Raw genomic sequence first — 13,282 nt, 5'->3', positions numbered from 1 at the left:
TACACTATGAATCAATGACTGTTTGCCACGTCTTTCCTGAACTTGAGCACTGTGCAGCTGCTCAGTTTTAAAAGGCTGTTATAGCACAATAGGGAAGGTCTCTTTCATATTTCTTATTTTTAAATGGAGGACTGATATTTATTTATGATATTTCAAAGGCTCAACAGTCAGAGCAAAGCTGACTGAACTTCTTGTTATACACTGACAAACCCATCTCTCTAAACCAATACATACTCAGAGTAGCTATCAGCTTCCAAACCATGCATTTGGTCAGTATTAATTAAGGATGGGATACTGGAGACCCTTTGTTTGTCTAACCTGTTTGGCTTACAAATCAATGAGTAGGTTCTAGCTTTGGTTCCTACTCTTCATCTGAAGCAAAGCCGCTTAGTCAAAATTTCAAATACTGGGACAAAAAAATGATCAGTCTGGAAAGAGGAGGGGAAATCCATCTGAACCCTGGCAGCAAGTCACTAAGGAAAGAAATGGGCATACAGTCTCTATCTGCAACTTCAGTAATATCATTAGGGTAAACTTGGCCATAAACAACCATTCTGAATTTCTAAAATTACAGCAGATAAAACAGCACTATGAAGAACCAGTGTTCTGTGTTTCAGCAGATGGCATCCTTCAGTTACTGTACTTGTAGAAGAAATCTTGTTTTCAGAGCCAACAGGTAATATCCCAAGCTGACATCTGAGCAGCTGGAGCTTCTCTCTGCATTAGCAGCCTGGAAATGCTGCCCCAGGGCCTTTCAGAGCTGACACCTTTCCTGAGCTAGGACATACAGAAGTGTCAGAGCTCCAGTCCTGACCCCAGCACTGCCTCCCACGTGTGACTGAACAAGCCCTGCCCGCCCCAGGACCTCGGGCACCAGGGAGGCTCCCACAGTAACTGAAAGCCCAGCTCATCACCACAACTCACTGTCAGCAAGAACTGCACTCACCTTTAGGAAACCAGTCTAGGCATGCAGATGTGTTCTGTCAAGAAGATGGCTGCAGGTGTGTGAGGCCAGTACCTTTCCTTGTACATGTGCTGGTTCCCTCTTGTATCTCCAAACACAGGAAGCTCAACTGCAGAAGAGGGCCCGTGTTCCTGTTCTGTTTGAAAAAAATAATGTACCAGCACTTCTCTGAAGAGCAGAGTTTAGGGAATAAGTATCATTAGCAAGGAATTACATTGCCAAGTCTTGATCTCCCCTTCTCTCACGTCCAGCTCTGGGAGTGCTGACAAAGGTGGTTGTCTGTCAGGGTCTCATGTTCTTTCAGATATGGAGAGAACTGTGAATAGTACAAAACTCTGAATTTTACCAATTATTACTAAATACTCTGGGACTATGAGGCTATGTTTGGTCCTACAGTACCAATAAAACATTGGTTCCAACAAGTCAGAACATTGTGTGCTGGTAGAAATTTTTAGTGAGAAGAAATGTTTATAAGATGTTCTTACAGTGATGGAGTGAAGGAAATACAACAGTGGTTTCATACTCATTACCCCTGCATTCACTTTCGGAAGTAAAATTCACATTAACAAGATGCTGGTCAGAGTAGCAGTTCTTCCCTTACTGAAAGGACCAGGCCAACCCCATTTTAAGTTTTCACAACACAGCAGATGACCGTCAGGTCTCAGGAAAATCTCCTCTCCCACTGAACACAGCTTCCAGTAAATTCTTTAATTACTAGTTGGACAGGCACAAAAGACAAAAAACCTTTGTTTAATCTTCTCCTGTTTGAGTAACTTTGCACTTTCTTTCTGTTCAGAACATGTAGAAACAACTGTTCTTTTGCTTTAGCTTTTTGCTGCTCTTCTTGTTACAGCATCATCCACTGCTGTTATCATGAACACTCAGAAGCTGATTTTCGTACAAATGCATTTTTATTGTTTTAACAGAACCAAAGAAAGGTTGAAAACATTAGACTATACAATACATTTGGTTTATAAACAAAGTTTTATAGTGGTAAAACATTTCTAAGTGACATTCATGGTCTTGTTCAAATTTTTGCTGCACATCAGGTCTGAAGACCAGTAGTGTTCAAAAATGCAGAAATTGCATAAGGTGGTCAAGTATCTCGGCTTCTATAAATAGTTCGAGAACTTAGAGCAAACATTCTGGAAGAATATCAAAGGCAACCATGATTCATAATTCTCCTGCAAACATTCCTCAAAAAACAAAAAGTGATCTTTGGCATAAACAATTATGTATTAAAGGCATTAGTAATATTGCATTAATATCATTCAAGCAACTAAACAGTGATGCTAAAATAATAATAATTAAAAAAAAAAATCTCACAGAGAAGCCTGGATGGCAGGAGCAGGATGAGGGGATGTGAGGAGCATTGAAAAGCAATACAGGAAGACTATTTAGAAAATCCCTTTAAAATAATCCCTACATATTCAGTGTTATGTACTATTAAATAGAAATTACTACATTAAAATTATGCTAAAGATCTGATATAAACCAACCAAATGCATCCAGGTTAAGGCTCTGGCACCCCTTCCTTCCTCTTCCTGTTGCAGGTAACTGCAAGAAGAGAGTACTAAGGAAAGACCCTAAGTACCAAATATTTCATGATACCCAGACACAAGGAGCAAATTCAAGAAGAACACATGCCTTCTCTTGCTGAGGTCAGTTTGAGACAGTTTTATTATCAACAGTTTAACTTCCCTTTTTAGATAACAGTGCAATAAAGGGGGTGGAGGGGAGAAGGTCCAAGCACAGAATAACTGTGGCAGGCAGGTAGAGGACAGCCTGAGTGTGCTGTGTCTCTTCCTTTGAGCTGTTAAGACTGAGACGTTTTTCCCCAAGGACACTTCTATGCAAGGTGGTTTGATCGTGCAACAATTCTCAGCAAATTATGAGGGTATTATGAGGTCAGTGCTGATTTGGGCAAAAGTCTGCAAGTATTCCTTGCAAACTCATTCTCAAATAAGTGTTCCTTTCCATTAAATGAACAGGTATGAATATATGTGTGTGTGTATATATATATACACATATATATATATGAAGGCAGATTCAACTATGGAAGTATAAAACATCATAAGTCTGTTTTAGTAAGGGGAGGGGGTTTGAGGGGGGTTTTATTGTTTTTATTTTATTCATTTTGTTTGGGATTTTTTTAAAAGATATAGTAACACTTTGTTCAATTCACTTGAAAAAAAAAGATTTTGAGATTCCAAACTCCACAAGTGGTAAAAATAATGAGGTATGTGCAGCATTAGGAACCACCATTTGCTGGTAGGCACCAGCTTACCTAAAGAGGGTTTCATGCCCCTGCAGAGCTCAGGTTTCAAGAAGCTTATACATTGTTAGAAGAGCAGTGAGGCTAAAGGTACTTTTAAACTGAATATCTTTATCTTCTAATTTTCACCTTGAGCGGCTGGAATAACATTAGATGGAGGGATGAGGGAAATAAGAATAATTGCATGTGCTCATTTGGTTTTCAAAAAGAAAGAGCCAGCATGTGGCATTTTCTGGTCCTGGACATGCAGCTAAGTTAACAGAACCAGGATTTTTCAGCTCAGTACATTGCTGAATTGGGCAAGGAAAGAGGTCCATGATTTAAGGTCTCCAGCCATAAGGCTCAAGCTGTCAACAGTGTGCCACTAACATCTGCAAAACCTTTCAGTACAGTACAAGAGTTCTGGAATGCCTACCTACAGGGTGACAGGAGGGCAACAGAGACAGCTCCAGTTTCTGGTAAAGTACTGTTGCCAGGCAAGAATCAAAAGCAAAAAGCATTACAGACATGGAGCTTTAATCCTCAGTTTACAACTGTTCTGCTGCCCCACCTTCCCTCTTTTAATCAAAAACCCCACACCTTCCATCATTTCTGCATGGTTTTAGAATAGCCAGATAAAGTCCTGTTGAGAAGTTGAATGTTTCTGTGTCAATGATTGTCCCTAAAAAACTGCCAAGTAACCAAGTGTCCTAAACTCTCAAGACAAGCTTATAGTAAGGTCCATGTTTTATATCACCACATGGAAACTATACAGTGCATAAATGAAATGTGCTTCTGGGAGTACAGAATTCACTAAGAGAATCTTGAAAAGGAAAAAAAATAGAAAAAAAATTAAATATAAGAACTGTCTATTGTTGGCAGCAAATTAGAGGTGTTGGGTATCAAATGTGTTCCAAAGACACTTGAAATGCATTATCTTATAATTCATACCCTTAGAATGGGGCATTAGCATAAGCTAATCTTAAGCTCATGTATACAGCACCTTCTGCTGTTAATATATCTCTTCTGTTTCCAAAAAAAGGCATTTTATGTTACAGAAAACAATACTAATGTGGCAAGTATTTACTGATACCATGGGGTCTTTCTGACCCAGCGAAGAGTGAATCCAGCATCTGTTCTTATCTTAATGGATGCTGCTTCAGCTTCTCTCACAGTTTCCTTCACAGACTGCATGAGATTCTGGGCATTATGAACCAACATCTCAGTTGCCTGTCAAGAAAAAGAAGAATTTCCAATATATCAGTAAATACCATGACTAGGATAGTAGCATGTAATCCCTTTGTGCACAAGAACTCCCAGTACAAATATATTAAGTCTGCTGCCTGAAACTACAAAAATACAAGTGAATTAACTGTCCCTGGGAACCAGCATTATCCTAACTCAAAACAAAACTTTCCCGTTCCTCACCGTGTATTTGTGCAAAATTTGAATACAACCTTCATGTCACTAAGTAGAATAACCTCTCTCAGAAGCCAAAGTTGTGAGACTTCTCCTGAAACGATGCATTTGGAAGGTAACTGAGCTGCAGGGGACTCGAGATGATGTTGGAAAACAAACGTTTCCCCGGGAATCCACCCGAGGGCGCCCCTGCCCCTCCCAGGTCCAGTCTGCAGTGGCGAGTCCTTCCCTCCACTTTTTACTGGGCAAAGCAGGAGATTAACAAGTTGCTTGTCACAAAATTGGAACCCGAGTAGCTTTTTGACTTGTTCCTCTATTAAACTGTAGCGTTTGAGCCAGAAACCAAGGTGCTGTACTAAAGTTACTCTCCTTAAACAGCTGAGATGAGCTTCAACATCAAGTTCCCAGAATATATCTGACAGATCAGGTTGTATATTTGTCCCCATAAAAGTGATCAACAATTCCATGCTACAATCAGTCTTTACACCTCTTACCTGTTCTGACTCTTCATCACTGATATTAGTTCTGCCCAGCATGGTAGCTTTGACGGTGGAGAGAATTTTCAGCTGTGTACTGATGGTTGGGATTCGCTCACAGACCTAAGTAATAGAGACAAAAACAACTTCATATTGTAAATTGAACCACTACATTAAAATGTTTTATTTTCTTTTACTATTGGAATATGAATGAGCATAGAGGTGATCCTACACCTTCAAGACTATCTGATAAATATTGGTAGGATACCTGAATCTTATTTTACTTGCTTCGGGAGTATTTGGAATAGAGACAACATTCTGTTCTTCTTTTCCTTTCAAATGTCTGCTTGGTTAGGAATAGCATGATATATATATATTTTCCTGAGACTGAAAAAAAAAATGTTGAATTTCTGGTACTATTCTTTGATACAAAGGAATGAGTAAATGAAAAACAAAACAATGCTGACTTAGGAGAGATCAGTATTTGTAGCGTAGTATTTTTTCAGAAGTTCTTTTGACATCAAGTTCTAACTTTACAGAATATATGTTCACATAAATATATATATATGTATGTATGAGTGCATATATACATATATATATTCCCATGGGGTCTAAAAACACAGACCTTGACAAAACTTTACAAGCCAAGGGAAGACACTATGATTTCCTGGCACAAGTCCCGTGCTCGCCCCCAGTGAGAGAGGCACAGCAGAAGCAGCATTGAGCAGCTGCCTGGTTACCTGCAGGAGGTTGGTTCTGATGCGCTTGTCCGTGCACTGCTTGGCCACCTCCTTGGCGAGCCGGGTGACCTCGTCGGAGGCCTTGGCGATGTCCTTGGCGCACTGGATGAGGGCACGCTTGTTGCCGCTGCCACCTCGCACCAGGCGCGACATCTCAGCCATGAGCAGCGCCATGCGCTTCGCCGCCGCAATGATGTCGTTGCCCTGCATGGAATGACACGGTCACTGCTCCTGCCAGCACGTCACTGCTCAGCAGAAACACTCAAAGTGGTTAAGGATGGAAGAACCACTTGTGAACACAGAGGGGGTTTCTTCAAGGAACAGGGAAGATCTCTACTAACTACTTATTTCTGACATTTTTTTAAATGCTCAGAGAAAAAAAGCTTACTTCAAAACTGAAAAAGAAGTTGTAAAGTGTTAGTTTATCCATGGAATGAGTTACTGCTCTGATGACTAGATTTTAGGATAAAGCATGTTATTAGCATTTGAAATTCCAGATTTTCCCCAAAAAAATACTTCTTTTAAAGTTAAAAAAAAGTGCTAAACAACCTGTTAAACCAGTTGTTGTTGTAACAGTTGAGCATGGGATTTTCAGTGACATCTGAAACTGAAGTTGTTATAGCACCAGCTATGCTGCTAATAATGCCAAAGGATAAATGGAAAAGAATCCAACACATATAACTTTTGTCACCGGTAATGTGGAAGTGAGATGCAACTTTTACTTCTTTTAAAATTATTCCTTGAAAATAAATCTTTTTTGATACAATCTCTCTCTTTAAAATAAAGCTTCCAGGAGAGAAGAACATGGATTATTAAAAGAGAATCCACTGATATTTCTTATATTAAAATCAAGATTTCTTGTACATCAAAATTTACAGTCACAGCAATACATCTGAGAAGTATTTGATATATGAATTAATTGTGACTAAGGCAAACCCATTTCTTATACACTGTTCCAAAGAGAAACCTAGTGCAAGGGAAAGCAGACCTAACTGATTGATTGTTAGTAGTCTGTCAGTACATTTAGTGTATTTATCTTATTCCCTTTCATAGAAAGTTGTTAGTCACAAGAGAACTATTTGGTGCTTTGAAGCATTCCTACTGTGTGGATGAAATAGCAGCAGAGTGAGTTTAAGTATTAGTACACCCTTCCCCTGGAATAATCAGATAATGACCAATGGAGTTCAGAGCAAGGAGTGAACACAGTGAGAACCTAGCTGAGCCAAAGTATCCTGTACCCTGTGCACACACTTGTGTGACTCACTACGAGCAAGTTCAAGATGATATCCCAGGCATTTTACAGATACAGTGACCCAAACAGCTGAACTATTTGTTACCATGGCCTATTAGCTAAACAGTTTGCTACTATAACCAGTTAGGATATAAACGACATAACAAAGTTTTTCCATGTTTTCACGTAGAAGGATCAGTGTCTAACAAGTTATCCAAGCACCAGAATCTGAAAAGGACAAGAACATTTTTAAAGCCCTTTTTATTAAAATGGTTCAGTAGAACTATCTATGTAAGTATACACACACACATACATATGCACACTCCCCTAACTTTTGTTTGTTATGGGACACCAACCTTATTTTTTGCAGCATGCTATGAAAAGTGCCCAGTCTTGCAAACATTTGTGCTTAGACAGAAGACAGGCTACTTGTGAATGTCTGAACCTCGTCAGATTGCCAGTGATTTGATATAGACAGGATCTCAATTCAACAGCTAACAGCATTCAGTGCAGCTTCTTCAGAAAAGAATTCTCTCAAGACCAGCATTTGCAATACAGCCCAGTGCAAGCCAGCAGTCAGGCAGTCTCTTCCACAAACACTGCCATACAAAGCCATTCCTTGTTGGAAGGGATGTTAATTGGCGGCATCAATTGAGGCCAAGCACAATAGACACCTTAAATGACTTCTTCAATTCTGTAACTCTGCTGTATCCGGAAGTCATTAGGAAACCATTACCATGGCTTCCCAGGTAGCCCACGTGAATGGAAAAAGGAACCAAAGGGGAGGAAGACAATCCCTATTAAAATCTGAAAACTGCCATAACAAAGAAGACCAGGCAGATGCAAAGGGAGAGGAAGTCTTTGAATATTAATAAGTGACCCCAATCAAGCTTCAATCCGGCACTGACAAACAGATCTAGCAAACTTGTGAAGGCACTCTCAGTCCTTAAAATGATGTGCAGACACACTTATTCATTCAGGATGGCAGGGCCCAGCAGGGATCAGGAGTGATGCAAATGTGTCAGCGTTCCAAGTGGCCGGATGCACGCGGATCAGTCCCGGGACTCAGGAGTACCTTACTAGACCACTTGGTTGCTTCCCGGTGTAGAGACTGAGCAGCAGCCAGAATGGGCTGGTTAACGGGCTGATTGGTTGGCATTAACAGCAGCTCAGGCTCGTAATCATCTTCAATGTCATAGGGGAGAGTGAATTCAACATCTGCATCATCCTCCTCATCTACATCTACACCAGCCTCAGCCGCTTCATTAATCACAGTCACATCAGGCTTTGCAGGTGGCAGCAAGGGTGGAGAAACAGGGGACAGTTAGTACAAGAAGCAGAATTTGGTAGAAGAGCACAAACTGAGCAGTTTTAGTGACCAAAACATCCTCTTAGCCTCTCAGGATCTGACAAAGCAGCTCTAGGATCAGGTCAAGGGGAGGAGGGGAAGGAATATAAAATTAGCAGAAGGAAACAAACAGTTCACCTGTGAACCAAAGTTACCAAAAATATTGAAAAGTTACAATTCAGATAGGCAGCAACATTTTCCATCTGAGCATTCAGCTTCTGTAGACAGAGGCTGACCCACAAAACATTTTACTGGTAGGTCAACAATTAAATGAAAGGCTTTTCTGTCTCAATGGAAGTTGTTCTGACTGCACTGGAGCAGGCACAGCAGCAGATGACTGTGGTATTTGTGCAGATACAAAGCTTTGTATGGAAGCCCATTCATATGTGTGATAAGAGCAGATAGCAGCAGAAAAGCCACCGACACTGCTTGCTGTAGAGTAAAAAAAAGAGATGGGATGGAAGACACTGTAGAAGGAAGTACTGAGGTATCACACAGAACATGTAAAAGTGCAACGCAGGGTTCGAAATAGAAGAGATGATGTTGAATGCCATGAATATTGTGAATATGACAGTTCTTACAGAAGACTGAAATGGAATTAATTTAAAAAGGGGATTATGAAGCATATGATACTATTTTGCCACAGTATGTTGTATCCATTACCTTCAAAAAGAAAAAAAAGAAAGGGGAGTTCAAGCAAACTACATTAGAGATGTTCTCAAGGAAGAGGTGAGAGTTATAACAATATAGGCATTAATAAGACAGCAATATTTCAATACAAAAGTAGTCTACAAGTTTACTAACAGTATTTCTTCAACTAAAGCCAAGTGTGATAAAATCAAAGGTAACTTTACCAAAAACTGTGCATTTGCAACTGTGTTTTGCTTAAGATACAGTTCTTTATAGAAAAAAAACCCAATATTTTTGTCAACAACAACATACAGGAATTTTGGATTGTAATTTGTTCATTTGTAAGGCCAAATCAACACGTCTTCAAAGGCAGTTTTTGTCTAAGTCTTAATCTAATGAAAAGTATCCAAATATCCGTCATTTTCTGATTTGTCCAAATGAGGGGGGAGCCACGGAAATTAAAGCAGTAGACATTGTTCAGCTGTTCCATGAGAAAAATGGAGCACAAGAAAGTTCAGAATCCATTCAGTGAAGAGCAGCTTTTGTAAAGAAGGAAAAAAACCCCAGATTTTCATTCTTAGAACAATGAACAATGTTATCAACATTTTTAAAGATTAAGTACTTGTTCACCCACCCCTCCCACTTTACTACAGGTAAAGTACCAGTAGACTGTGATCAGCAAAAAGGCAAAAGACAGTTGACACAGTCTGTTGGGACTTGATAAAAGCAAGACCTTATAGTTCTGTTTTACCAGGGCTAGCCCATATTCCTCAGCAGCACCGTCCATCAATCCCTCTTCCAACCAATCAGGTGAGTTCAGAGACTACAGAAGTGTTTTAGAACTTCTTCCCCCAAAACAGACCGTCACAGTAACTGAGCTCCTATTGCTAAAATGATACTGCTAAAAAAGAATTAGAAGGACAATTGGCAGGCTGACTTACTGGTTTGTTAGTCTTAAATGAAAGAAACAGCAATGAATACATTGTTTTATAATCTAAAAATCACTGAGCTCAGAGATCTTTCATAATCAGCAAGGAGTTTTAAGGTCTGCTGCTTGGCTCTGCAGTATTTAATGTAGAATGCATATAGCATATATATGGTAAAAGCATTTTGTTACCTACTCTGTATTGTTAAGTTCAGGGATTGCAAAAGGGATCAGAGTTCTGAGACTCCAACATCAAAACACTTTTAGGAAACTGAACTCAAAGCTTTTAGCTTTGAACTTAAAGCGTTTAATTTTTCTCAAAATTACCTTCTGAGATCACTAATACATTCCAGTACTGTGTCTTTAGTAATATAAAAAAGTGCTTGGTATATCCAGAAGTATGGAGAAAATAGAGCTTTGGATTTTGGATAAGAGACACCCAAAGAGATTTGCAGAAACTTCTTTTGTATTTTATCTGTGCTTCCGAAACAGATGTCCCTTTAGCCCAAAGCACTGAAGTTGATTCTGTAAGCTATTCAAGTTTATCTCCTTACTCACCACCTAATTTATTGCAGAAAAAGGGAGAGATTATAAAAGCCAAATTCTGACCCTTAAATTTACACTTGCAGAAACCTAAATCTCTGAAGCTCTTAATCAGCACTCAGCTTCTGCCAGAGAAAAAAATGTAGCTCTTGAGGGAAGGAGGGAAAAAAGAAAAGCAAAACAAAATTATATTAGCATTTATGAGACTGGCAAATTCACACTTCTTCATAGCACTGAAATGGAAATTCAGGATTTCAGCCTTAATAGGAAATGTGACTCACTCCGAAAAAAGAGTCCACCAATATGTGGTCATTTTCCCCATCATAAATGCATCTGATTAACAGCAAAGTACCTTGCAGCTTCCTCCAGAATTAAGACAAACCAGTTCACAATTTCTGCAGCTGCCATCTGCAACATCCATATGGACTTTTCCACACAGACTTTTCAAAGTCAATTAAACATAGCAATCAGCTTGTCAGTCTGCACAAGCATGAGTATTAGTGACTCTCTAGGCAATACCAGCACCAAGGATCACAAACAGCTTGGCATACAGAGCATATTTGTGTTCCCAGGGCTATGTTAATAAAGCAGTCTAGCAATTCTAAGTATTGTTGACCCTAGTTTACTCTGATCTTGAAAGGGTTTCTAATTCCTGCTACACTGGTGTTTTTACTACTTAGTCTGCGTAAGACAGTGTCATAAGATGAGACACACTGATCCTGAAAATAAAACAAAAAGAGAATCCTTTTAGCAGAACACCTACAACAATTTCCTACCTTGCTAGACCATTTCCGGGCTTCATCATGCAACTGCCTTGCAGCCATCATCATGGGCTGATTGATTGCTTCTCCTGCCTTTTGCTCTGGGAACTCTTCATCCTTTTCTTCAGGTGGTGGTGGTCTGGGTGGGGGGACCTCCCCCTCTGGCAGTGGTGGTTTTGGAGGAGCAAGCTCGTCAGTCAGCTGAGGGAGGCAAAAATCTTATTGAGAGCAATGAAAGAGAGCAAAGACTGAGCAGACAATGGTGTCATGGCAGGGCATGACTGCATGACCTCAGGTCTTTTTCCAGCTTTCCAAGTGCTTTCTGTTAAAGAAAATACCATGTTTTAAACTTTCCTTTTGAATGCTGGATGGATATTTTTTAGACTTGATGTTACTTGTATGCATGGCTGGCCAGACAATACCCTTTATTTCTAAGGAAGAACAATATACTGAAATCATTTCAGTGTAATCCACACATCAATGACAACTGTGTATTTTATTACCAACTACCTACACTTACATGAAGGTGCTCAAGGTCAGGAGGAGGAGGAGGAAAATCTGGTTCCTGAGGCTGGAAGGCTTCTCTGACTTTGGCCACAGCTCCCAGAATTTTGTATCCAGAATCCAAGAAACTCTTCTGCAAACCTGAACAAAAATTCCAATACCAGTTTAATACCAATTTAATAGAACTTGGTAATACTTAGAACACTACCCCCAAAAATTACTTCTCCAATGTACTGTGCCAAGTACACTTACATCTGTATTTAGAAACTACCAAATTGTTTACAGCAGACTTGCATGCTTGAAATGTTAGTGTCACATGCAACATGCATACAATAAAGCCTTGGCTGAGTAATAATCACTATCAATAGCCAAAGTAACTCCCAGAACAACTTTTAGAATCAAAAAAACTACAAAATATTTTCTGCTATAAAGTAGTACCACTTAAAACTAATAACAAATGCTTCTAATTAAGAATATGAAATCGCATAACGTATTAGAATGTTGAATCCTTTTCCCTTGAATATGCCAAAGGCCTTTGATTGCATTTCAGAACAGCAGGATGCAGCAGTTAATGGTGTGAGCTTGATTTCATCCTTCTGAGATGTAAGTGTACACCATATTTACATAAAAGGAGATACACAGCTGTATAAAAAAAAATCAGCACTACTTCACATCATCTCCAGTCAATAAAAAGCCCATTTTAAATTAGCTGACAGAATCCTTACCAGGATCAGAAATGTTGCCTGCCACAGCTTTAGCATCCATTACCATGGGTGATATAGTTTTGCTCAGCTCATCAGAGGCTGCTTTAACAGCCTCCCGAAATTTGGGGTCTTCGGAATTTTCCACCTCCCGCTTTGCGACCAGCAGGATGCGGTTTGCTCGCCTGGCAATGCTGGTGGCACCAGCTACCAGCATCTGAGGCTGCATGTTGGCCATTGCAACTTTACATTTGTCCAGGTCCTTCTTAATGGCTTCTTCTGATGCATCCAACAGAGATTTAGTATCGATGGCTTCATCCACCAACCCTAGAATAAAAGTTCAATACATTCATATTCTAGTTTCATCTGTGGAAAGGGATATTTGGTACTCCAGACATAGCTCAAAACCAGAAAAGTATTTTAAAACTGGGATCGGGGGAAGAGTAGAAGAGGGCATGGAAATCAGACCAAAGTACTACTGCAGTTTAACTCGTGATTCTGTTGTACCTCTGTGACAGCTACCATGGTAAAGCTTGTTAATGACATCCCAAGCTCTTATTCCTCTACCATGGAATGTTGTTTCAGTCAAGAACTGGCTTACGCAGAATATGCAGCAGAGATTCTTTCTTCACACCACATTTCCTTAAGTATATTCAGTACTTTTTGTACTCTCTCATTCATTCCAAAGGAAGTATCCCTCTGGCTGTGCTTTTTACATAGGGGTGATTCATAGTGACAAGGCAGTGAGATTTAAAATACCCAGGATTTAATTACTGGGATGAAGGA

The 13,282-nt window shown here is 39.7% G+C and overlaps 1 protein-coding gene across 1 annotated transcript in view; it reads right to left on the bottom strand.

The window, feature by feature from the left end:
- Positions 1 to 1,856: 1,856 nt before the first annotated feature.
- Positions 1,857 to 13,282, bottom strand: part of VCL (vinculin) — a 36,739-nt gene continuing 25,313 nt past the window's right edge. Inside the window, exons 15-20 of the mRNA XM_014309769.2 lie at positions 12,521 to 12,823; positions 11,812 to 11,936; positions 11,307 to 11,492; positions 5,854 to 6,057; positions 5,132 to 5,236; positions 1,857 to 4,448 (exon numbers count right to left, since the gene is read on the bottom strand). Of these exons, the coding sequence (XP_014165244.1) occupies positions 4,302 to 4,448; positions 5,132 to 5,236; positions 5,854 to 6,057; positions 11,307 to 11,492; positions 11,812 to 11,936; positions 12,521 to 12,823 (1,070 nt within the window). The 3' untranslated portion in view covers positions 1,857 to 4,301. The remainder of the gene's footprint in view (positions 4,449 to 5,131; positions 5,237 to 5,853; positions 6,058 to 11,306; positions 11,493 to 11,811; positions 11,937 to 12,520; positions 12,824 to 13,282) is intronic.

This window comes from Geospiza fortis, unplaced genomic scaffold (genome assembly GCF_000277835.1).
Source record: "Geospiza fortis unplaced genomic scaffold, GeoFor_1.0 scaffold130, whole genome shotgun sequence".
NCBI lineage: Eukaryota > Metazoa > Chordata > Aves > Passeriformes > Thraupidae > Geospiza > Geospiza fortis.
This window is presented reverse-complemented; position numbering and strand designations above follow the sequence as displayed.